Genomic DNA, 27,727 nt, shown 5'->3' with positions numbered 1-27,727 from the left:
ATTAACAGGACCTTCCAGAACTCAGAGAGAACCCGGTAGAAGGTGAAGCTGTTTTCGTCTAAGTGGGTTCATTCCTGGCAATACCAGAAGACATGATCACCCCCGCATTTTGACTGAGGCTGTTCCGTGGCATTAGACAGGAAGACCAGCCTGAGGAAAACCCTGGACTAACTTCTGCCAGAAACTGGCAGCAGGCAAAGCTGCCAAGTTGACATCTCCCTTCATGACTTCTCACCTTCCCACCGTGGCCCGTGGGGCTGCTGCTCCCTTAGCTGTACCTTCTCTCTAAACCAAGCTTAAGGACATGACGCAGTGGCATTGGAGAAAACCCACTGAGAGTGCACAGCAGAGAAGTTCTGCCCGGCAAGTATTAACCTAGATGGAAGGCTTCTTGGGATGTTTGTTCTCTTATTAATTTTTTCCATTCAGTAACCACTTATGGAACCCGTACTATTCCATACCAGGTATGCAGAGATGAACGAGAAACAGCCCTGCCCCTGGAATGGAGAATCAAGCCTTGTTCTAACCAACTGTGCTTATATCACACTCCCAGCAGTCATGCCCAACAGTATCAGGAAGGCCCTTTCATCTCCCGTTCATCCTTCGTTTAAAAGCTGCATGAATTAATGGGATAACACTTAAAGCTATCATATTCCATTCTACAAAACAGGCTTCACGTTAAAGGCAGCTGCTACCAAGGAGTCATCCTTCAAGTGACTCTTGGAGTAAGGTAACCACACACTTAATTGTTTAAATGGAGACAGTTTGGAGAGGGAATGGGATTGCTATTAATAATAGTTCTGGAATAATAGATGTATCTAAGTCTGTCCCAGACAAACCAACAGGGATGATTATCTATGTTTAGAGACACTTAGGAAAACTTGAAATGCCAGATGCATTTTGAAACTTCCTGTCCTGATTTATAGGAACACATATAATCTATTTCCTCTGTAAAAAGCATTGTGTAAGAAGTCAGTCCACAACTATATCATAAGGAATGAACTTCCTCTCTCTGGGATACAGACGCCACAGGTTAAATTACAGCCTCTACGCCCACCCTGTGCACCCTAACATGTAAAGCGACCACTTACCATAACAGCAAAAACCACAGCAATATAATGACCACATCTGCACTGTTGGTGGGATGTATATTGGTGCAGGCACTATGGAAAACAGTATGGAGGTTCCTCAAAAATTAAAAATAGATCTACCATACGATCCAGTAATTCCACTTCTGGATATTTAACTGAAGAAAATGAAAAACTAATTTGAAAAGACATATGCACCCTCATGTTCACTGCAGCACTATTTACAATAGTCAAGATATGGAAACAACCTAAATGTCTATCAATGGATGAATGGATAAAGAAAATGTGGTATATATACACACGCACGCACACACACACATACATATATACATATACACACATGTGATGGAATATTATTCAGCCATAAAAAAGAAGGAAATCCTGCCATTTGTGACAACATGAATGGATGAATGGACATTGAGAACATTATGCAAGTGAAATAAGACAGAGAAAGATAAACAGCATATGATCTCACTTATATATGCAATCTAAAAAAAAAAGAACAAACTCATAGATACAGAGAATAGATTGGTGGTTGCCAGAGACAGGAGATGGGAGTTGGGCAAAATGGGTGAGAGTAGTCAAAAGATACAAACATCTAGTTATAAAGTAAATAAGTCCTGGGGATGTAATGTATGGCATGATGACTATAGTTAATAACACTGTACTGCATATTCGAAAGTTTCTAAGAGAGTAGATCTTACAATGTCTCATCACAAGAAAAAGAAAATTTGTAACTATATGTGGTAGCAGATGTTAACTAGACTTATTGTGACAATCATTTCGCAACATATACATATATCAAATCATTATGCTGTACATCAGAAACTAACACAGTGTTGTATATCAATTATGTCTCACTAAAAAATCTATATAATGGCAACATCTACCCATGTTTCCTATGAGCTAGCCACTGTATTAACAGTGAGGTCACTCCTCCCACCAAACCATGGAGAGCTACTACTGACCTCCCATATGTCACAGATGAGGAATCGGAGACCTAGGGAAGTTAAAACACAGCTAATAACGGGTGGATCTAGGCTTGAAACCAAGGCAGTCTCCTCCAGAGCCCACCTTCTTAAATGCCACCAGAGTGCCTCCCAGAAGATATCACTGAAGAAGTGACAGTTAAGCTGGACCAAGATGGATGGGTGACAATAACAATGATAATGATCCTAGCTACCCTTTATGGAGACTGTGGGATATACAACTCTGCTAAATCTTATACGTACATGACCCCATTTCACTCTTCTTGGCTCCCCTAGGAAGCAAGTATTATTACTAACCTCATTTTACAGATGGGGAAACTGAGGATTCCAGACGTTAGGTCACTTGCTTAGGGTCACGGAGCTAACACGTGGCAGATACAGGATTTGAATTTAAGCCCAACTCCAGAGTGATCTTCACTGGATTAGAGGGCACTCCATGGAGGAAAGAATCTGGACAAAGGCAGGAGGGAAACCGATGTAGCCACACACAGGGAAGCAAGTACAAAGTGGGGACAGTGTGGGAAAGGCAGACCATGATTGTGTCATGCACAACTGGCCATGTGAGTTTAAACTGAACCTGCTAAGCAGGGAAGAGTAGTCAGGAATTCTGAGCAAGAGGAAGTCATGAAGGGATCTAGATTTGCTCACATTTATGAGGCTCGTGTGTAGATTATTTACAAAGAAAATATATATTTATGTGAAGTTGTTTTTCAGGGCTACATCTAGCACCTGAAGACTCTGGGAACAGTTTGCTTTTTGCATATCAAATACTTTTAGCACTGTTGTTTTTCCTGTTATCCACATCCCATCTGCTTCCTTTTCCCTGTACTGAACTGACTGGTATATTCACTCAAAAGCCTGAAGACAAAAAAAAAATTCTAATACTTGGCCCACACTTAATTTGAGAGAAATAACAGATTCACAAATCCCTTAGCTTGTTCCATGTTGAACGAAAGAAAAAAAAAAATAATACATAATTGAAGTAGCTTGTTTACTCATTCAGTTTCATCCTAAGGCAGATCAAGCAATAGATTTTTTTAAACTTTCTCAATTCACTTCTTGACTTTTTGTGGGTACCCTAGAAAACTCAAATGAAGTCTGAGTACTATTCATGAACATCTGTTAAATATTGCCAACTCTGGTAACAACCACCTTGGGGGACAGTGTAGCATCTTAAAAGCTTAATTCCTTGGATAATATTTATTCTGTTGCAAAGTAAAGAAAGAACGATCTTCATTTTCTTTCAAAATTATGGAACTTTGACTTCGCATACTGCCATCTCCCTAGAAAATATCAACCAACAGTATGCGAGTAATATATTCATTATCAAATCATCTGGGAGCTGTACACTAAATATAGTTTAACACTTGGGTGTTACTGCAAAAGCGCTGAGCATTTTTATTTTTTTATCTGCTGTTGATGTTTTTAATAGCTGTTATTATATTCCTTTTATGGTGGCTCGCAACATTCACTCAGCTGACATCAAAAAAGACGGAAGGGAAAAAGGAGGGTAAATTGGTGAGTGCCTTGTTGGCATGAGGCATGCACTATGTGTGTCTTTTTTCATCTGCATTCTTCCTTGAAGTATTTGTTATTATCGTCAATTTTATAGGCAAGTAAATTATGGCGTAAGTAATCAAAGCAGAGTTGAGATGGGAGCTCTGTTGTGACTGTATAGTCCACATTTGCTTTAAGCCAAGAAACAAAGAAACAAATTTCCCCCAAATTCTAAATGCTATAGATTCTGCTACGTGATCACCAAACCCATTTCCTCTCCTTCCTAAGTATGCATTGAAACTGTATTTCCCAGTCTCTCTTGCAGCTCATTATGATCATTGGATGAATTTTAGCCAACAGAATGTAAAATGACACAGTTGGTGCAAAATCTCCACATGTAATCCTCCTTGCTCTTTCCCCTTCTAAGCAGCTGGCATGAACACAATTCCCAAGTCATCTTTGGGAGCCACGTGTTAAAGAGTGCAGAGTGAAATGATGAAAGGAGCCTGGGTCCCTGAGTCACCACTTAGAGGGAGACTAAGAGCACCATACTGCACTTTTATGTGATTCAGAAATAACTCTTTGTTGTATTAAGCTACTGAGAACTGGGCAGTTTACGAGTTATAGAAGCCAGTTTACCTAATACACCAAAATAGAAAAGAACAATCTAAGTCACAATAGGAAATAGCATAGTCAATCTAGGGATTACCATACAACCATTTCAAGTATTTAATACAGTCGGCCCTCTGTATCCACGGGTTCCACATCCACAGATTGAAAGGCCTGCAATGGCTGAATCTGTACTGAATACGTACATACTTTTTTTCTTGTCATTATTCCCTAAACACAGTATAACAACTATTTACATAGCATTTACATTGTATTAGGTATTCTAAGTAACCTAGAGATGACTTAAAGTATACGGGAGGATGTTTGTATGTTCTATGTAAATACAATGCCATTTTGTATAAGGAACTTGAGCATCTGTGGATTTTGACATCTGTGGGGGGTCCTGGAACCAATCCCCTTACAGATACCAAGGGATGACTGTATCTGGGTAATGCTCATGTTAAAATGCGGAATTTTAAAAGTGGGATACAAACCTGTATGCATAGTATTTTCCCAAATTTATAACCATTCTCTCTCAAGTATATTTATGTAAATACATACACAGAAATTAATATTGCTGACTGAACGAATAAATGTGTAAGAAAAATGGAGGGAAATATGTTAATAGGATTATAGGAGGTTTTTACTTCTTTGTACTTTTCTATATTTTCCAAAATCAAAATAATGAACATATTCCTTTGATAATCAGAAGGGATTTGTGCGATTATGTTTCAGATTTCTTTAAAAAGGCCAATATATTCAGACAGCTGGATAATAAGGAGCTAGCTCTTATGCCCCTTTACCCCAGGCAAAGTTTTTCTACATTTACAACCCCATAAGGTACCCTGTGGACATCCAGAACATTCAGACCCCAGGGAAAAATAATTCACAGGGAAGTCCTAGAAAATGAGACCATGCTCCTAACTTCTTTGTTAATTCACAATGAGGTAGCTTTAAAAAAACAAGTTAATAAATAACTCCATTAATGACCCACTGAACAGACAAAGTCAAATTGTGTTAGTTACCGTGGATACACAATCACCGGCCTGCCGAGATCTAGTGATATGCAGAATCAGTCCCTAAAGGAAAGCCTTCCTCTTTGGTTTCAAAGAGGATTACATGAGACTACACTTAGAAAATGTTCAGCATGATGCCAGATACATGCAAGAAGCCAAAGGTTAAATGCCACCACTATTATCTTCATTGGTTCAAATGCAAGAAGAAGAATTAATCCTTGCTTAATTATATAGCCAAAATTCAAGTGGAGGCACTGACTTTCAAAGCGCTGTTCTCAATTGTTTCTAAGAAAACTGACAGGAAGCTACGTGTGCATTTGTGTAAGCCTGCCTGCCCACAACCTGCCTTGATCTCACCCTTCACTCTGGAGGTCTCCTGTGCTTCTATTCAGTGAACACCACCGACAATTAGGAAAAGATATTCCAGCACAGAGGAATCCTAAGGAGATGACCAGAGAAGCCCATTTATATTTACAGACTTGGAAAGAAGAGAAAAGAACATTTTATAAAAGAGGGGATCTCTTTGCAAAAATATATGCAGTAGGAAATGTTATGAAAGGTTACAAATTATTGCACGAGATCCTCTTTATAAACACAGTTAGAGAAAGCCTTTAATGTCAATTAAGGTGTTCCTTTAAGGAGCAAGTTTAAGGAGTAAGTTGCTTTAAGAAGCAAGTGAATACTTTCTGAATAACAATAATATTTATTGAGTGTTTACGATATCTCAGGACCTAAGATAAGCACTTTCTCTCTAGATGAGTCAGGGTTCTCAGCAGTAAGCAATAGAAATTGACCATAGCTGAAATAAGCATGAAGTAAACTATAGAAAAGATATTGGGAAGCTCACATAATCTCCAAGGAGGCTGGAAAGTGGGGAGGAACCAAAGGGGGCCAGTGGCAGCCAGGAACACAGTCAAATCTCACCACAGGAACCAGCTATTTCATGAGGACGCCATCATTATTCATAGAAAGCAAACACTGCTTCATCATCTGATGGCCTGCCTTTGCCATTACTGTCGCTTCTTTGCATTCCTGACTCCAGATTCAAAATAATGGGCGGCTGATAGGGTAGTAAAATGAAGATTTACTACACAGAAATCAACATTACTCTTGCCTGTCATTATAAGACAATAATGACCATCATCTCAACACAAAGGATGTAAGATCTTTTTGCAAGATCCTAACCACATAACGTGATATGACAAAGCCACAACAATCGAGGACGCTTGCAATATATTTAATTTCCTACAGGATTAATAGTACATGTCAATCAGCAGTCAATGGGCAGTAGTTCCCTTTTCACATAAAATGCAATTCTTTAATGATGTAGGTAATTCACCAGGCTTTAGGATGTGATTACATAAAATAAAAAGAATAAGTTATCATATTGATGAATGGAAACATGTTGTAGCTGAAAGCAATCCAAAGCTAGCCAAATTCAATAAAAGCTCCTTATCTCCATTTTAGGATGCATGTCATTAGCTCAGAGAAGATTAATTTCTACATTCATATTTCAATTTCTTTCCTTGCAAAGAATAAAACTGTGAGTTTTTGAAATACAATCTTCTTGCTTAATCAAATGTTGAGAGTCTCATATTAACATAAATGGAATAATTAATAAATTGTGGAGACTTCCCAAACAAAAAAGTTGTGGTCCTAGATAAGTTTCATCAATGCTTATACGTAAATCCTCCTTTAAGATAGGACGTCCGAGCCATGGGAGAGACATGTTCGTCACTCATCTTTAAAGAGAAGTGAAAAGCAACATAAAGATTAGTCACGTACACAGTAGGTATTCTATAATTATCCATTGATTGTATACATTAAATTTAATCCATAGAGGAGAAAAGGGTCTAAGTAATAAACCTCCTGAGAAAATTGTAGGCAAGGGAAACAATTCCCTCCTTAAAGTACGATTATAAAAGGCGGCTCCTACAAACTGCTGCGGAAACTAATATTAGCCACACATTAAAAACTTAATACACCAAACCCAATTTACACTCGCCATCAGACATAAGTCCATTTTCTGTGCAAGAAAATGAGGCTCTCACTCAATATCTTATCATTATGAATTGTGTTACAGAAACAAACGGTTTTCATTACCCGTTTTAAACAAATGTTCAAATTAACAAGCTTTCCATAACTATATAGCAAAACAGTCTATTGCCCAGAGATATGACAAAATGAATCATTAAGAAAACATCTGCAGATTACAGTTTCTATAAATTGCGCCTTAGAACCGAACCTGTCAATCTAGTTTTAATTCAATCTTCTAATTTTATTAATATGCATTTTCCATCTTAAAAATGCTGACTCACACATAAAAATCTCCCAAGAATATCATCATCAAGTTAGCAAAGAGGCAAAACACTTGGGGAGGAGATCAAATCTAATCAGGCCGGGTGGAAATCCCATCTTCGTCGATTATTAGCTGTACAACCTTAGCAAGTTTTTAACCTCATCTTGCCTGTTTCCTTGCTTTGCAAAATGACAATGCTGCACTAAAAATGGCAGGATTTGGCAACCGATTGAATACGACAGATATGAGAGGCATTAAAGATAGTCTGGAGGCATCTCAGCTGGGTATGTAGGGGGAGCTAAGAGGAAGAGAAGGTTTGAAGCAACTCAGGGATGACAAGTGCTATTTGAGCCAAGAGAGTCAGAGACGCCCATAAAAGGACAGTCAACAGACAACCAGGAATGTGGGTTCAGCCACAAAGAAAGAGATTTTGACATTATCCACACAGAGATTACTGGAAATCTTAGGTATGACTAACATCAACACTTGTTTTCAAAATATTTTATAAATATCATTATATTTCAAAACACATCCAAATAAGGATAAAGCAGAAAGGTAAGCAAATACACTTCAATCACTTACAAACTTTTCAAATTAAAATCTGAACTCTCCTAACACATGATTGATAGGATACTGATTATTACACGTCTCTGATTTGTCTATGGATTTGAATCATGAGAGCAGTTAACCCCCTGGAATTATGATGATAGCAATAAAATCTTATATAGCACTGACTGCATGTTAGGCATATTATCCTTCCATGTAATTCTTCTCCATTAAAATACCTTAATTATAAGGTGACAGACCCATTTTCAGGACAATCAGAAAGACGTGTGATCCAGCTTTAACCTTAACCTCAAATCTATTTGGTAAAGCTTCAATTGTGCTCCTGGTCCTTGGCAATCTTGTAGCAACAAGAATGGGAACACTGAAGTTTTGCCAGATTCTTCTTGTTTTGCTCTTTCTAGGCAATCTCAGTGACATCTGTACTTCCTTTTATATTTACTATCAACTTGTTTCATCTCTAACGAACTAGACTTAGTACCCTCTCCTCTTCCAATACTATAAACCTCCCCCCTGATCAAAGCTTCTATCCAACAACAAAAACCAGTAGAGCCCTTCCTCCTACCAAAACGACTCACCGAGTAAGAGAAGGATTACCCATCCATTCACCAAAGAAGGTGCTTGGATTAGTTCTCCAAATTCCCTTTAGCTCTCTGTTGGGTCACAGAAACGCCCCCCTGTGGCCACACCACCCAAAGGATTACCACAGGTCTGCACAGGCCAAGCCACACACACAGCCACATCATTCTCAATCGTTTTACCCAGTTTCATTTTCTCAAAACCACTCCTCCAGAACCAAACGGCTGTTTAAAAAGTTTATTTTGACTTCTTACTTTTAGCTCTCCTTTATTTAAAATTGCTTTATTGTCTGTCCCTTCCCCTCCCTTCACCCCAGCCCCAGTATGTAAACGCCACCTTTGGTAATGTCTCCAGCGCAAACATTCTGTCTTACAGACACAGTATACAATCCCCTACCACAAAGCGGTGGCTAAAGAAATGCTTATAAGACAAATCCATGATGAAGAAGCCCATTAGTTCAGTAAGTCCAAATCTCCACGAAAATCTGAAAGATAAGTCCTCTCAGCTGTGCTCCGGCCTGAGCAGAATAATCAGCTGGCTTCCAGAATTCCCTTAAGAAGGACCCTTAGACCTGGAATGCTAGTGTGTCAGCACATTTAAGAAAATAATGGGGAAAATGAAGACCAAAGACCAACTTGAACTTTACATTTCTTTGCTCTCATTAGCCAATCCCCAAACCACAGGAGTATAAAACAAAAATGATCCTTTCATGTAAAAAGGTTGGAATATTAACCTTTACTGAGTCTATTACCACAGATCACTGAGGAGCTCTCATCCACGTTTAGGGCTAATTTTACTGGGGTTTTTTTCACCATAAAAACCAACTTTGATAGTTTTTGAAAATGAAACCAATTTTCATTTCTTAAACTCTAAGTCACTCTCAATTTCTACCTTTAGCATCTGAAAATTACAAATTAATTCCCTTCTAGAATGTAAGTTCTAAGAAGAAAGAGGGCTCACTTGTCTTCCACAGCTGTATCCATGGTGCCTAACACACGTGGTTGACGATCAATAAATATTTGTTGAAGGAAAGAATAAACATACATTCCAACTGACATAACATTGAAAGAATCTGGCAAATAAGCATCTGGGAGAACTTGGAAAGGAAGACAAAAGAGGAACAATTACTAGCTCAAGTACCTCATTGCTTACTCCTAAAAGAGCATAGAAAACCAAAAAATTGAAGTACTGAGCCTGCCTCTATCTTGCATGCTCAAACTTTGCCACAGCTGCCTGGGCAAGGCCAGTTAGCAGATGCTCTTTTATCTTTAGCAGGAAACAGCTGCTCTCCAAGGTGGCAGGCAAAGACCACACCTGCATATCCATCTAGTGTCCAGATCTGCGCTGTCCAATATGGTAGCCCACTAGCCACATCTGTCTACTGAGCACCTGAAATGTGGCTAGTGTGAAATGAGATGTGCTGAAGGGGTGAAATACAAACTGGATTTGTGAAGGTTAGGACAAAAAAAAGAATGTAAAATATCCCATTGATAATGGTTTCATATTAATTACATGTTGAAATGAAAATACTTTGGATATACTGGGGTAAACAAAGTATATTATTAAAATTAATTTCACCCATTTCTTTTTACTTTGCTTAAGGTGACTTAGAAAATTTAAAAATATTTCTGTGGCTCACATTATATTTCTAGTGGACAGTGCTAATCCAGATTGACAATAAGAGCGTCTGTATGCTACCAGAAGGAATGTTCGCTGAGTAACATGAGATCTGATTCTGAATTTCTCAGTCAATAACTAGGGAAACTGGTTAGATTTTCTACCATGTACCAATGTACAGTTTCCCTTAAAGACTCACAACAGCACTGGGAGATAAACAAATTAGCTTTGATTTACAAACCAGGAAACTGGGGCCCAAGAAGGAGAGGGACCTATGCCAAGTTACAGGGCTGGTAAACGCGAGGGCAAAACAACGAACTCAGGTCAGCTTGACTTCAAAATGTGCATTCTTCCCCTTTCTCTCCAACAGTCACTCAGAGGCAATTTTCCCTGTGTTCTAAGAGGCTTAAAAAAGGATGCCAACTACCTTTCCTGACTTATCCTGTGATCGGCTTCCCTTCGACGCTCCACGGCCTTCAACCATATTTCTCCCAGCCACTAAACCACAGAAAAGAGAACTTGGTGAAATGGTGACTGAAAAACTCGGAAAAGTTACCATAGAGTCACATCCCATATGCTCTCTCCTAAAAGAATAAAGTTTTCCTAATTGGGCGTTTTTGCCTTTGCAATTCAAAGTTTTCCACTGTATTTGTCACTGTTAGAATAACCCACAGCATTGCAATTTATCTAGTGGGAAACTATCTGTGAATTCACTAATTTGGGCAAGCGTATGTCACCCTTTATGACTTAGCTTACTTAGTTTCTTGGCGGCCTCCAAAGCTTCATTCGCAGTGTCTGCTACAAAGAATCTTTGAACTTTCACTCCGTTGTCAGACATCAGTTTCTTGCTCTGGTATTCCTGCAGATTCAGCCATCTTCTGGGGGTTAATTGAACTGCCTAGAGAAATTGGGGAAGACAGGTACGAACACTTATAAATAACAAGAAAAATAACAGTCAACCTTATGGTCAGTCTCATAGGTACTCTCAAGTGGCAATCAGCAATGCAGGTTTTAGAGGCAAGAGAAAGAAAATCTATATAAATTCTTCATGCTTAATTGTTTTGGGTTTTTTTTTTTTGAGGAAGATTAGCCCTGAGCTAACATCTGCCACCAATTCTCCTCTTTTTGCTGAGGAAGACTGGCCCTGAGCTAACATTCGTGCCCATCTTCCTCTACTTTACATGTGGGACGCCTACCGCAGCATGGCATGCCAAGCAGTGCCATGTCCACACCAGGATCTGAACTGGCAAACCCTAGGCCGCCGAAGCGGAACGTGGAAACTTAACCACTGCGCCACCTCACAGGCACCCTTAATTGTTTTTTTAATCAAAAATGTTAAGGACAACTACACACACACACACACACACACAAGAGTGCAGGTTTAAAAAAATGGTGAGAACTGAATAAGGTCTATAGGCTAGTTAATGGGAATGTACCAATATCAATTTCTTAGTTTTGATACCGTACTAAAACTATATAAGATGTCAAACCTAGCGTGAAGTGTGCACGGGACTGTTGAACTATTTTTGCAGCTCCCTGTGAGTTCATAAGTACTGCAAAATAAAAAAATTATTTGAAAAAATTTTAAGGATTCTATCATATAGCACATACCTCCTCCCATCCCCACCCAAAGTAAATAAAGCTCACAGCTTTATTTTAATAACTGTATGCCCACCATTAACCATTGTAAGGTATCTCAGGAAGCTTTTTTTTTTAACGCTTTGAGGTCAACAGGCCACAGACTAATCCATTTCTTTACCGTAGCTTTTAATGGAGTCTAGGCACAGTCATTAAGTGTTTAATGAGATTATCTCTAACCAAAGTTGAGTGCAGCAACCTGAAAGAGTCACCATTAACTAAACTAATTCTTCAAAACTGCAACTTGTGTATTAAAGTAACCTCGCTTAAGTATCATGTAGAAGTGGTTTTCCAATATGCACTATCAATTAGTTTTTATCTGTGCTGAAAGAAAATAATCAAAGGGCAGAACCACATGAACAAATAAACTCTTCTCATTTTATCCAATAAGATCAACAGCATTCCATATCAAATCCATAAGCTCCATTTTATTTTTTTAATTATTTTTTTTATTTTTATTTTTTAAAGGTTTTATTTTTTTCCTTTTTCTCCCAAAGCCCCCCGGTACATAGTTGTGTATTTTTTAGTTGTGGGTCCTTCCAGCTGTGGCATGCGGCATGCTGCCCCAGCATGGCCTGATGAGCGGTGCCATGTCCGCACCCACGATTCAAGCTAGCAAAACCCTCGGCCGCCGAAGCAGAGCACGCGAACTTAACCACTCGGCCACAGGGCCAGCCCCTTTAAGCTCCATTTTAAAGGGAAGAAATGAATACACTTAATTTAAGCACGTTTCCATCCATGAGTCATGATGCAAAGGAACCAGTACTCACAGGAGGTAGAATGATGATGCCATTAATGCACAAACAAACCAAAAAAATCAGTCACACAACTGGATCACAAGACTGGTGGTGGAAGGACACCTGGCACAACTCCTAGCGGCTTCTGTTAGTGGCCGGGGAGGACATCCAAGGCAGTATCACACAGACCATAAAGTGAGGTCCACAAGGACCCATTAGTTTGCAGGACTTCTAAAGGGTCTTTCAAGTGGCATTTTCCTCTGGAATCTCCAAGCTACCACGCCTTCATGGAGCTCTTTTGGATAAGGGGCATTTCAAAGAGGCTCCAGAACCTTACAACTAGACTGGGTTCTACTCAAGGGCAGAGTCTGTCTTCAACTTCTTTGTATCATTATGAAGAATGTGACAGTCCTTGGCATATGGAAGATACTCAAAAAATATCAATTATATGGCCAAATGAATAAACCTTGTCTTTGGTCCTATTGTCCCATGATACAGACAATTTTTCATTCCCAGAAACTGACCTTCTCTAAAAATAGAAAAGCAAAAGTCCTTCAGACTTGAAATAAACATAATTTACACACACTTGTAAAAAAATTGAAATTTCGACATAAGCAAGTCTAAAGATATCTCTCCGTTCCATCATTGTAAACACTGGTAATGATGTACTTAATATTGAAGTTGCCTGCAAGTCTCCTTTAGAAATAAATGATAGTGGGGTAAAAATAAATTGCCAGACAAGCAATGCTTATATCATTTACTGTATATGACTTGTTAACAGTATATGATTTATTAATCTTCTGAATTTTTAAGTCTTAATGAAACATCAGTAATTTGAAAAACACAAAATTTCAAAAATGAACCAATTCTTTGTCTTAATAGTCTTACTACCACTTCACACAAACTACAAAGAAAACTTCATGTATAAGGCATATAGTAAAAGCCCTCTGATGAAAGAAAAGAGTATATGGTAGCTATATACCATATTCTGGGACCACTTTTAAAAGGAAAATGGGAAGGATTAACAGAGTAAGTCTATGTTGACATAGCAATTTAAAGCCATTAGTAGAAAAAGGAAAAAAAAAATACACTTTGGAAAAAGCATTTGGGAGAAACTAAAAACAGCCACAGTGTGGTTGTGGTTGTGGTCAATTCCTTTTCATCAGAACACTCACTGTATTAATTTTAGATATGTTAATGCAATCTGCTGCAAACTAACTGCAATTGATCCAGAGACCAACTTTGCAGACATGTAATACATATTGACTGTTTCTGCACTGACTCAAATGGAAGCCTGCTTAAAGTCTGTTGCTCTTAACCTGAAAACCAGCACAGTGAACAGAGTTGCAAAGCCACTGCTGATCCCTAAGCTATCACTCCACAAAGCGATCATCTTACAGAATAATCACCTATCTTTGTCATTGCCAAACTCGGAAGAGCAGGGTACGTGATGGGTCTAAAACTTCATTAACTCAACTTCACTTATTAGGAATTTGTGATACGTCTAGAGAGGAGCAACTTAAGTGCACATTTGCATTTTCAGGGGACAGAAAAAAGGAGAGCAGAAATTTCCTAAGCAAATGGATACTGTAAAGTATGCTGGAAATGTAATTAACTGCTGAATAACAACAACAACAACAATAATAATAATAATTCCATCTACTATTGACTGAGCATTTACCACACTAGGCCTTATACTAAGTACTCATGTTCTCTAACGGTCAAAACAATCATGAAAGTCAAGTATTATTTTCTTTCTCTGTAGCTATCATTAAGGCAAACCAACAAATATTCCTAACCTGCCTCCTTCCAGGCACTTCCTTGCTTTAGCTGAAGTTAGGGGAGGCTGTGTAACTAGTTCCAGCTAGTAAGTTGTGAGAACATATGATGTGTGACACACCTGGGCCAACATTTGATTGCCAACCCTCCCATCCATCCAAGTTCTCTCTCTCAACTTGGGAAATGCTAATATTCAAGATGGCAGCTGATCTATCAGCCAGGGGCCAGAGGGAGGACCAACACATCCCCAGGTAACTCACCATGAATGTGCAGTGAAAAACAAACCTTTGTGGATTTTTAGCCCCTGAGATTCTGGGCTTTATTTATTACTATTGCAGAACTGGCCTATCTATAGCACCTAGCCTGTCCTGATTAATAAACCATCTTACGAATTACAAACCCAGGGTGAAGGTTATGTCTCTGGCCCAAGATCACAGGTGGCCCTAAAACAGCAAGCTTCTCTGATCACCAGTATTGATGGACTGTGTGATACTGTTGGTTCCCCATGTTTGTATTCTGGCCCCACATTCCCAGAGGCCCCCGACTGGGATGAATAAGATCACATTCCTGTCTTCAAAAGAACAAAAGTCTACTAGGAATAGGACTCTCACAAAATGTTGGCACAGCACTTGTAAGGAAAAATGTAACTGCTCCAGGCAGGCTTTGGGAGGGAGAGGTGGAGATGTGAGTAGGTGCTGTCCTAACACAAGTGAATGGTAGAAGTACCAGTTTATTTTAACTCTTAGGAAGACCTACCTATTAAAACCCTCGACTAACACCTTCATTGCAGAAGTCGGAAATCTCCCAGGGAATCCCGAACTCAGGAACGTGAGCAATGGAAGGGAGGTTAAAGATCATCTGACCCAGTGCCTTTGGATTGTTCCTGTCAGTTATTTGCCTGCTTGCCTTCAGGTCAGTCCCCATGCTCTTTGCTTACTGGGCTCTGTCTGAATTTGAGACTCTGTTCAGAGAGTGGACAGCGAGAAGAAGACACCAGGCTTTGCCCTCCTCTCTTTGAGTTAGGCAGCAAGTCCAGCATGACTGCCTCTCCTCTGACACTCCAGGTCCTTCCAAACAGCCCTATCTTCCATAATTCCAGCACCCGCTATCTCCCCCACCATGACTCCTGCACCCATCAGCTGGCCTTGGACTCTGATAATACCACCTCCTTCCACTCCTCAGCCTGCTAGAAGATTCCCGCCATTGCCAATCTCTGGGCTGCCTCCCCAGTCTGTTTGCCTTCTGATGGTTCTAACACGATTGTAACTAATTGTCTTCTCTTAAATTCTATTAAACAACCTGGTATTCTACAGAGCTGAAGGACCCCTTCAAGGCACAGGAGCAGAAGTGGAATGGCAGTGGACCACTTACAAAGCCGACTTTGGGACTCTACTCTGCAGTACTTTCCCAGGCAGTCACACGTTTCATGTATGGGGGTTCTAAGGTATGAAAGGACTACAGGGGTTCAACCTCCTCATTTTAAAGTCAGGAACTTTGAGGCCTAAAGAGGGGAAGTAATGTGCCTATGGATCCTATAGTGAGCCAGAGGGAGGAAGAGAACTGGACTCATTCTAATTTTCTTTCCTTCTTTCATACGGATTTTGGCAAAGTGACCATATTAGGAAGAGCATCATGTTCTCAAAACAGTTGGGTGGAGGGGCACCTGGGTTTAGTTCCCGTGGAACTTGTACACTGACTGTTCCATTGCTCCCTTCCCTTCCAAGTTTCTTTGACAGAGCAACCCTTTCTAAGCTTAGGGGGGAAGGGAAAAATACAACTTAAAAGAAAAGCAGCACATAAAGAGGTAAGGGCCTATGGGATCAAGGGAGCAGAGGCAAAAGAAAAAGAATGCAAAATAAGGGGAAGGACAAAGAGAAGCAAGAGATAAAAAGACAATGACTAAGCGGGCAAAAATGCACAAGAAAACTCAAAGCACAAAATTAGACAGATGCACAGAAAAAAATGACACGACCGAGAAATCATCCTTCGCCCCATCATTTTAAAATTAGAGGTGTAGAGACTACTGAAATAGCACCACAAGAGGAAAAAAAAATCAATAAAGGGAATATAGAAAGAAATGTCATTGAGCCGGGTGCCCCCCAAAGGGAGAATCTGTGAGCCACATCTGCCCACTGGCTCTTTGCACTTCCTGTCTTTCCTCAGACTGCCTTTCCATAGTAGTATGGTTTCCCTCAGCCAGGCAGCATAAAAGAGTATTAGAAAGAGCCAAAGACTCACTAGTAATCAGGAAAGTAGAAATTAAAACAAAACTGAGAAGCCATCTGGCCAAAAGGAATGAAGACATCATCGGACGGGGGGAAAAAAATGAAGGTTTGATAACGTCATTGGTGAAATGATGCATTCTCATACACTACCCTTGCAAATAAAACCCCAGTACAACCACTTCAATAACAATTTGACAGCATTTATGAAATTAAAACACTCCTCTCTGAACTTGAAAGTCCACTTCTTGGGTGCCTAACCTGGCAAAACTCTCACTCATGGACCAGGGATACAGACAATGATTTCTGTACTGTTGTACATAATAAAGGGTAAAGTTGGAAGTGATCCAAATGCCCATCAAACAGGAGATGGGCTAAATAAACCACAATATATTCAAATTATATGAAGCATTTCAAATATCTGTGGCATCCTGATAGCACATGGTATCAATGTGTCCCTCTACATTCTCAGTTCCTTTGTAGCCAGTGTGCCAAAACTTTTAAGCAACCATGTGCAACCCTCCAGCACCTTTTTTGTTGGCTGCAAGGACCTGGAAGCCATATGTGGACAGGGTGGAGTCACAGGGCTGAAGCAGCCTGGATTACTGAGTTACTCCAAGGAGGAGCATGGGCTTGGAGTCACCTCACCCACATGTGCACGAATGAGAAGTAAACCTTAGATGTGTTTATTGCTGAAATCTTGGGAATAACTTGTAATAGCCTCATTGACTAGTCTAGCCTGATAAGTACTAATGTCTAACATTGATTGTTCTGCAAGGCACATTACTGAAAGAAAACGGCAAGTTTCTTTCAATATAGAAAGTAGAATAACATTTCTATTTCAGACACATATGTCCACACACAAAGCAACATTCTATAACTTTTAAGGATAGATATATGTATAAGTAAATGTATAGAAAAAGGTCCAGCTGAAGTTCATCTAGCTTAATGCCAGTAAACTTGAGGAAGGCAGACCAGGAAGATGGTGATCAAAGGAAGATTTACCCTAATCTAAATTTGTTTTTAATTTTATAGAAAAATAATCATTTATTATTTGTATAATGCAAATCAATCTACTTAAAAACAACATTGAGAGAAAGTAATCAAACTTCGGCTTTAACCCAATGGCATAGCCTTGAGTCTCTATTAACTTGTCTGGAAAATGAAGAGCTTGTGCCCTTACTGAAATGTAGCAGGGTTCTCCAATGCAGTGTGAAATCAAGGAGGGGGAGCAAACGCTTGCATTCTGTGTTACAAAGAACTACCACCTCTAATATAAACTCCTGCTGTTGGAGAGGAAAAGGCTCTTAAACCTCATTTGGAGCTCTCAACAGCAATGACGACAGTGGAATACAAACAGGGAATTAGCTGTAAACTCAGAGGAAAATATATTTCCCTCTCGTTACAGGGATAGCAAGGAAGGCAGATGCTCAGTGGGCTGTGACAGGCCAAAAGTTGGTATGTATTTGTTATATTTTAGTTTTTGTCAATGTTATTCTGTATGCAAATTAGCACTCATAAATCTACCTTAGTCACGTTACCTAGGAAATACTGGGCTTCAAATAAACGTGTTGGTGCAAATGAAAAGACAGATATAACTCAATGTGTCTCAATATGGGTATCATAAAACAAAAGGGCTGCTTGTTTAAAACAGGCTCTGATGAAGAAGCCACTTCATTGTCACCCTGTACAAGACGTTAAGTGAAATCCCATGTGTAAAAGAAAAAATAATAGTAATAGTGTTTTCTGTTTAGCCCTTAATGTGATGATATCAGCACACCAACTCATCCTTCAGAAAGAAAACCTGCTAAAGAAACAGATAAAGAAAAGCAACATTGTGATTAGAAGCCTAAGCTTACGGAAAGGAAAGAATAAGAACCTCAGACATGAAAGAAAGAGCAGGAACATGGGTACTAACCCTTTGTTATATTTTACTCTGTGTTGAGGCTAAAGTGTGGGGCCTTCCTTTGGAGACACTTTTGAAAATGTAACATCCCTTGTGTCTAGAAGTGGAATGCTCCTGACCCCTCTCCATTTAGGTTATCCCCACTTTGCACACTGTAAGGAAGTTAATTAACAAATTAATTTGCCCCTGTGGCTGAGTTCTTACACTGCAGCAGGGGTGGGTACAGAGGGATGCTACCCACCCTATGGAGAGTGAACTGGCAGCTGAAATGAGTTTCCTCATCTACAAAATAGAGGAAACTAACAGACCCACCCTCATAGGTTGTCCTGAGGATTAAATGAGTTAATATATGCAATCATTGGAACAGTGCCCAGCATATCATAAGGACTCAAAAAAAAAATGTTAGCTTTTATTATTTAATGCAGAAATACAAAGGAAGAGAAAAAGGGTAAAAAGGAGACACTTAGCAATTATTGGAATAAAAATAGTAGGTGATCATCGCATAAATGATAAAGAAGTACCCACAGGTGTCCTGTTCATTTTAAATGCTTTGGGGGAGGTATTTTGAAACTAATCCTGGAATCTCTATACTTAAATCACTCAACAATCACAGCAAGAGAGAGAACAGTAATTTATAACAGGAAGGACCAGACAAAGCTCACATTCAGTAAGCATCTTAAAATGTGCTATTTGTGCTAAGTAAATTTACCTTCCAACTCATTTGAGCCAGGATGTCCCCATCTCACAGATGAGGAAATTTAAAGATGAGAGAAGTTAAGAAACTCTAAGGCCACTCACCTAATTAAGTGAGAGTCAAGATTTGAATCCAAGTCTCTCTGCCTGAAAAACGCCTCAGCTTTCTACCATTCCAGCTGACTTTTTTTTAATCTTTGGTCAGTCTGTGAAGCCTATGTCAATAAAAAGGACTGAGAACCACCACAGACAAAAACTATAGTGCCATTCCTAACCTAAAAAGACAGTGTTCCATTTAAAAGAAGGGAAAATAAAGCAGCTGAGAACTTGAGAACACTAACAAAGATGGTGTGGTACCTGAAAACAATGTTGATGGCATGTGGAATTGAATCAGAGTAGATAGCTGGAGAAGAAACAGACTTTAAACTTCACCGATCAAGAGAAACAATACTTAAGCTCTTCTTTACGAGAAATCAGACCAGGATCAGACTAGGTGCCCGAGGACTTTTTTGCTCCACTTACAATGCATCTCTGATTGTACCACCTCTCTTTCTAAGGCCCCACAGTAAGCAGGGGTAGCATCTGATAAAAAAATAAAATAAAAACCTGTCCTACCAGGAAAAAACGGAAAGATGAGCTCTCAGACTATCCAGCAATTGGATCATAGCAGTTTCCTATTTTAGAATTAATTCCTCTTGAGGTACCTTGATAAAGTCTTTTTTTTGCCCCCTGAGGAAGACTGGCCCTGAGCTAACATCTGTTGCCAATCTTCCTTGTTTGTTTTGTTTTGTTTTGCTGAGGAAGATTAGCCCTGCACTAACATCTATGCCAATCTTCCTCCACTTTATATGTGGGTTGCCGCCACAGTGTGGTTGACAAGTGGTACGGGTCCGCACCTGGGCTCCGAATCCATGAACCCAGGCCACCAAAGAGGAACGCACCAAATTTAACCATCGGCCATGGGGCCAGCCCCTCTCATATTTTTAAACCAAACCAAATACTGGCTAACATGTAGGAGTGCTATGAAGTTACAGAAACCACACACTCGATGAGCATTACCTCATTGAATTCTCACAACAACCCTATGAGGAAGAAACTGGCAGAAGCCCATTTTACAGATAAGCCAATTAAGGTTCAGAGAAGCTAAGTGCCTGCGGAGAGCAACAGAGCTGGTGAGAGGCACTGCCATATTTCTAATCAAGGCATGCCTGACTTTAGAGTCTGTGCTCTTCAATGGGACAGTAACCGTGAATCCCCTTCCAGCCCACAAAAGCGGGTCCTGAGCGACGAAATTGACTGTGCTGGAAAAGTGGGAGGCGGTTTATAGATTTCACTGCAGGAAGGTACAGAGCTGAACACAAGAGTCAGGGGAAAAATGGGAAGCTCTGAACTGGAGAGATTCCTGGATGGGTTTGACTATGTCGAAAGAATTAGTGAACTACTGCCTCATTCTTTTTATCCTAGGTTCAGCAGAAAAGCAGCATATTTTTTAAGGCACAAAGAAATACAAAACTCTTTGTAATAAGGACAGAGCCCAAAGGAGAGCTCACTCCATATTGCTGTTCTGCCAACAAGAAAGAAAGGGAGGGAAAAAAGTAAAACCTTGATAAACATTAGCATGTTAACACAACAGTAGAAACAAATGCATAAAATACTGAGTAGCATCATTGCAAAATGCCTGCCCCATCCCCCGGTGCAGAGTGTGCCAGCTCGATATGTTGCAGAGGAAAATCACCTTAACTTTACCCTATGAACAGACATGGGCAAGATATATTTATATACAGAAAACAAATTAAGGGAGCACAAACATATACTTGCATTTAACTTCCACCAAGGAAACTGACAGAACCTATACTTTGATCCTTCATTTAACCATTTTCCACTGTGTGTTTATAATGTGGGGGCCACTGTGCTTAGCATCCCGGACCTACTGGGCAACGGCACAGACAAGTTCTTTGCTGTCACAGAGCTTTTGTCCTGGGAGAGAAGGCAGGGAAGAAAGACGTGAACATAACTGAAGAGTGTAATTACAGAGAGTGAGAAGTGCCATGAAGGAAATAAAATATACATGATGAATTATGAGGCCAACCGTAGACTGAATGGTCACCTCTGAGGAAATGACATCCACACGAGACCTGAAGACAGAAAGATACTCAGGAAAGAAAGAAGATACTGTGAGGAGAAGCCTAGCAGGCATGGTCCGAGGCTCTGAGGCAGGAGAGGGGTAGTATGAGCAGGAACAGGGGGCCTACAATAAGAGATGAGGTGGAAAGGTGAACAGAGACTAGACCAGGCAGTGGCTTACAAGCTTCCCGCTGGAGTTTGGATTTTATTCACTCAGAGTTTTCAGCAGGGGAGTAAGAAGATCAAACGCACATTTTAGAAAAGTCACTCTGTCTTCTCTTTAAAGAATGAAACCAGTTACGAGAGAGCGGCATTAAACCAGACCAGAGTCAACAACCTATTTCTATAAACAGCCAAACAGGGGCCGGCCCCATGGCTGAGTGGTTAAGTTCGCGCGCTGTGCTGCAGCAGCCCAGGGTTTCACTGGTTTGAATCCTGGGCACAGACATAGTACCGCTCGTCACACCACGCTGAGGTGGCGTCCCACGTATCACAACTAGAAAGACGCACAACTAAAATATATACAACTATGTACTGGGGGGATTTGGAGAGAAAAAGGGAAAATAAAAAAAATAATAAATCTTTAAACAGCCAAATGGTAAATAGTTTCAGCTTTAAAGACCAGACAGTCTCCTTTGCAGCTACAGTCATGCACTACATAATAACACACATACATACACAACGGTGGTCCTGTAAGATTAGTACCATACAGCCCAGGTGTGTAGTAGGCGATGCCATCTAGGTTTGTGTAAGTGCACTCTAGGATGTTCCCACGACAACAAAATCACCTAACAATGCATTTCTCAGAAGGTATCCCCATCGTTAAGTCACCATGGAACTCTGCCTTTGTAGCATAAAGCAGACATACGGAATATACAAAAGTATGGGCATGACTGTGTTCTAATAAAGCTTTATTTACAAAAACAGGATTTGGCTAGCAGGCCATAGTTTGCAGACGCCTCAACCAGACAACAGAGAAGGGTGGGAGAGTTGGAAACACAGAGAAATGAAGCGATTCTGGATTCAGTTGGGTGATGAAGCAAAGCTTACTCATGGATTAGATGTGGAGTTTAAGGTAAAAAGAAATCTAATAAAACATAGGCACACACACACTTTACCCAGTTAGTTCATATAAACCTGGTGTAGTTTATGTACCATGCAGTCATTAAAAAGCAGTTCTTTAGAAACAATCTTAACCTTGGTATTTTTGCCCAAACTGGCCTTTGTATTATTACACTTCGTGATTGAGATTCCTGTACATCATTCCACCACATCAGAGTTGCTGGGTCTTTGATCTTATAACCTTCTTCCATTATTTAATATTAATCCCAATGAGCAACAGGCAAACGGCCCTGCCGTAGCCCTATCCTGCTACAGTGGCCCATCTGCAGCTTCTCTCCAAAGAGAAAACAGAAGGCCCCCCCCTTGATGAAAGAGACACGCAGGAATAACAAAAAACGAGAAACAAAAACTAAGAATTAATAAGCTGCGGCACATCCAAGGGAATACGGTAAAATGGTTCAAATGAATGAGCCAGCTCTTGAAACATATCACTGCAGATATATTTCCAAAGCAAAACACAGAGAAGGAAAAACAAGCGAGGGACACATAAGAGTATACATACTTAAACAGGAAAAAAAGAATATTAAACAATCTTATTGAGACAAATGAAGGGGCTCAGAGTATGCCACCCCAAAATATGCCACTCTGGCATAAGGATTATTTTGAGCTAAAGGCAACTGAAAAGAAGAAGACACAAGAAAAACTCTGCTCCCCCTACACCCACCAGGACAGGCAGGACAATTCTTAACCATGGGAGACAAATCTAGATTCCTAACCCAACGAAAGCACCAGAGGGGTCTACAAACAAACCTTATTAACTCGTCTTTACCTCCCATTAGGGTCCCCCATATATTTACTTTCCCACAACTTCCTGCCCCTGGAAGCTCAAAGTCTTTTTCCTTCGTCTTGTCACTTCTCTACAAATGCATTGTTCTTTTCTTAAGATACTACACAAGCCCAAGTTCCGATCACGCCTTTGGGTTACCCACCAGTGAGTGCTCCCACGTGTGTGCACACTGTACCTGTTAACAAACTTCTGGTTTGCTCTTGTTAATCTGTCTTTTGTCAGTCTAATTTGCAGGAGCCCAGTCAATGAACCTAAGATGGGTAGAGGGAAAAAGCTTTTTCCTCCCCTGCACATACAAGTTGACATATCAAAACCGTTTGGAACGGGACATGCCAAGTTTAGCATAGTGACTATGCTAGAGAGTCAGAGAGGGGCATTGGTTTTGGGAAGGGGCACCAAGAGACTTCGACTTCATCAGTTAAGCTTTATACCTTTTATTTTAAAATGATCTGAAACTTCTTCATATTGGACACACAGATGACTTGATATTAATCTCAATATTCTCCATTTTTTCTAAATATAGGTATAAAGTGAATGTAATTACTTTAATAACTACACTTTAATTCCATGAGTTAAAATGGATTTATTAATCAATAAAATAAAAGAAGGCAAGCCAGAAAAAAATTAATTTTACTAGAAAAAATAAAATTGAAAAGAAACCTGAGACCATACTGGGCCAACAGCTGATGTTATACACAAGTAACTGACGCCTGGAGGTGTAACTACACCTGCTGCCAAGCTGGCAGTCCCTCAACAAGACAGCAGGAAGTGTCCAGCCATGTGGTTAGGCACTGCCCTTCCAGCATGCCAACTCCACATCTTTGTAGAACCAGTGAGCTCAGAGAAGGAGGGGAGGAAGCTGGTTTTCATCCATGGACTGTCTCAGGTTTGTGCCAGGTGGCTTGGTCTTATGTCAGGTTCATGTTCATAAAAATCGAGTTTCTGCTCACTTCTGGCATGAGTGAATAACTCTGGAAATTATTTCCTGAAAATCAGGTTACAGTTTCATCTCATTAAAAATATATGCATGCGTGTGGTGTATGTGTAAGAATGTGAGTGTGTGTGTCATTTCCTCCACTCACTCAAGTGAGTCTGTGTGGTGGCAAAAGGGGGCATTAGGGTTCCAAGAACAGTCTTCACGGAAGTGCTCACTTGAAAACAAATTCAAACAGCGCAATAATACAACAGCCGTGGGCTCGATCTTGTTCTAGGGCCATTAATTGCTCAGCTAAGCCCAGCCAACCATTTTACACATTTACATGTGCCATCAGATAATATATATAATAATATATACTATGATATAATCCTCAGAGAAGGGAAGATACTAGATATTTTTCAACTACATTGCCCAAATATATCCCCGTATGAGAAGACCTACAGGGGTGTTTTTCAAGATGTCCACTCAAATGAGCTTGTGACACTGAGCGAGTAAAGCAGAGATATTAGTAAAACAGAACACCCAACTATCCAGAGTTGCTGGGAGGATACAGATAAGGTATGTGAAGACATTCTGTCATACGTGTGTTCAGCACAGCCATTACCATGGGTCAAATGTGTCAACCCAGCACAGCAAATACAGCTCCGTCATGGAGCCCTGCCACCTCCCTCCATCCCCTTCAGTTCTGAATTTGTTAGCCCTCCTTAAATTACTCCCCACAGTCCCCTCCAATAAATTCAGTTGAAAGCTTGCAAGGGGCAGACTTTATTTCAATAAACCCACTCATGCTTTTTCTAACAATCTAGCAGCACTTAACAGTTTAGGATACATTTGAGTTTAATGGGATCTACCTGATAGAAATAGACTTCTCATCATTTCTTGATAGTGGCAGTTTTGAGTGTCCTAGCTAACTTAATCTCACAGGTCTGCCTGTCACCTGGGCATGCTGAAGAAATGACTCGGAGAGTAGTAAATGAGCAATCTTTGTGGGGAAATTCCTGAAATCATCTCTCTGACATCTTGAAGTTCTGCTGTACAGAATGATAACTGGTGTCTGCAAAATCGGAAGTCCACTCTTTCTATTTAGAAAGAGACTTCATTCTTGTTGATGAATAAAATATTACTACTACAGTAATCTAGCTTTTAGAATTTTCTATTAAGAAAGGTGATAACATTATAGAGAGTGCCCCTTTTTTCACGTTTCCATTGTCAGAATCCCCCTTTATAGAGAAATTAAAATCTCAAGTATTAAATTCCATTTCCCTCCCCAATATTCTACATAAAATGTCCTAGTTATGAAAGAAAAGCACACGACAAATTTTTCGGTTCACATTAGTCATCTCTTCTCTGGCTATAATTTGAGTTTCTTTAGCCAGGGTGGGGAAGTGGGAGAATTGCTAAATCCTCCCTATATCTGTATGAATAACCCGTAGAAGTTAAATTTAAGGCAAGCTCTCAGAAAACTGGATAACGTGAAAATGAAACTTTGAAATAATCCCTGAAAAGAGAATTTATACCACAGAGTAGGATACATGACATTCACTTTCCTCCAGAAAACTTTTGAAATGACTACTGTCATGCATTTGAAAAGTCCACTGGGGTGACAGAAAAATCCAAAAAGCACACTTAGAGAAAAGGACCCTTTGTAAAATAGACAAGCTGACACAATATCTAAGCAGCAAAGAAAATAATATTCTAATCATAGTATACCCTCTTAAAATTGGGAGATTCAATAAAACCTATGAAATCTCAAGGAAGTTTAATCCTAATGATTTTTCTTCCAGGAAGCTATAGTGAAATGTTGTATGATCACTATAATTTAACAACTGGTTCAAACTAAAAGTTAACAGAGAAAATGAGACACAAAGGAGCAAAATATGATATATTGCTTGGTAATGTTAGGATGACAGGTTCAGGAGTGACAGTGAGAAATTGACTTAAGAGGGTGAGGCTGAACACGTGGTGGGCCATCTTTGCCCTGCCACTTATTGGCAGGTGACTTTTATTTTAACCTTGTTTACTTACATTAAATGAGAATATTAACCACCACCACATTACAAGGTTGCGGGTAAGTGAAATGAAAGATTTCTGTGAAATCCCTTTTCAATCTGGTCTGGGATCAAGAAGCCACCCCCAAGAGGCAAGAAATGTTACCACAGTGCAAATATGGTGTTCCATTACTTTCCATCTAGCCAAGTCCAGCCAGAATGCCAATGGCTATCCAAGGATAAAAAGCCTAAATAACTGCCCCCTGGAGGCCCTTACTCTCTTCTCTTGAGGACCTCATCACTTGTTTCCAGAAGGGGATAGTCATCTCAAAATTGATCTTGACATCCTGACTGATCTATGGACTTGTTATCTTTGTGCCACCTGACCTTCCCAAGGCAAAAGAAACACCTCAAGGTAGTACTACCACATTGAGGGCTGCAGAATTGACCTGAGGCCTTGAGACCAAGCCTCGTCTGAAAAGCAACCCACCAAACAGTAAGTATGACCTACTCTACAGGGTTAGACATAGTGCTAAGCAGACTAGGGACAAAGAAAGAAAGAACACAAGATTGGACCAAGATGTTTGCACAAAATATTCATAGCAGCACTGGGGAAAATAATAAAGAAGGGAGTATGCCTGGTACACGAGAAATTGAGAGGAATCCCTGAAGAAGGGCAGGCAGATAAGAACTAGACTGAAGTAGAATTCTACAGCTAAAAGAGCCCAGAACAGGACTGTACAAAAAGTGGGAGGAGCTCTGGTTATATTTTAAACTTGAAGGCTGGAGACACGGGGAGCAGAGGAGGAGCCAAGGCAACCATTAGGATGACCGGTATCAGGTAGCAGAGGACATGCTCCTAGACAAAAACAACTGTGGGGCACGTGGGCCCAAGAGTTGACACAGTGCCCCAGGCAACCTCCGATACCCGGGGAAAAGATCAGTTACTGAAACAAACCACGTGGCTACACACTCTGCCCCTCTCCCACTCACGCATGGCAGGATGCTGTAAGCACAATTTCAAGAATGATTAAACAATGGAGGCCCACCAACATCATGAAAGAGAAACAAACAGAAGAACTAACACCTGAGGAAAAAAGTTCATGGAGAACATAGCACAAAACTGCACTTTAAAAAGTATAATACCTCCAACAGATGTGAGAGGATATTATAGCCACCAAAAAAAAAAAAACTAAAAATCTGGAAAAATTTAAATTGATCATTGAAAAAATAGGCAAGAAGAAATAGTTTGAAAATAGAGGGAATATAATCAGAAAAAGAATGAGTGACCTAGAAATTGGAGAAGGGAGGTTCATAGCCAAATATCTGTGAAATAAATAACTTTATTTTCTTCATTTAGAGATTCTCAATACACTTTATCTTACTAAAGTTTCTGAGAAGTCCAACCATTTTAAAAAATCTGTTTAACTATATTTTAGACAGTTTTCCCCAAATCCATTTTCATTTGGCAACTGTTTTAGATCCCATGGAAGTAGTAACTCCTTTGGGAAATGCCATAGACTGCAAAAAAATGAC

At 39.9% G+C, this 27,727-nt stretch overlaps 1 protein-coding gene across 1 annotated transcript in view; it reads right to left on the bottom strand.

Moving 5' to 3' along the window:
• The window catches only part of SUCLG2 (succinate-CoA ligase GDP-forming subunit beta), a 258,302-nt gene that overhangs the window by 185,362 nt on the left and 45,213 nt on the right, over positions 1–27,727 (bottom strand). The window contains exon 2 of the mRNA XM_044754403.2: positions 11,015–11,156. Within this exon, the coding sequence (XP_044610338.1) occupies positions 11,015–11,156 (142 nt within the window). The remainder of the gene's footprint in view (positions 1–11,014; positions 11,157–27,727) is intronic.

This window comes from Equus asinus, chromosome 21 (genome assembly GCF_041296235.1).
Source record: "Equus asinus isolate D_3611 breed Donkey chromosome 21, EquAss-T2T_v2, whole genome shotgun sequence".
NCBI lineage: Eukaryota > Metazoa > Chordata > Mammalia > Perissodactyla > Equidae > Equus > Equus asinus.
This window is presented reverse-complemented; position numbering and strand designations above follow the sequence as displayed.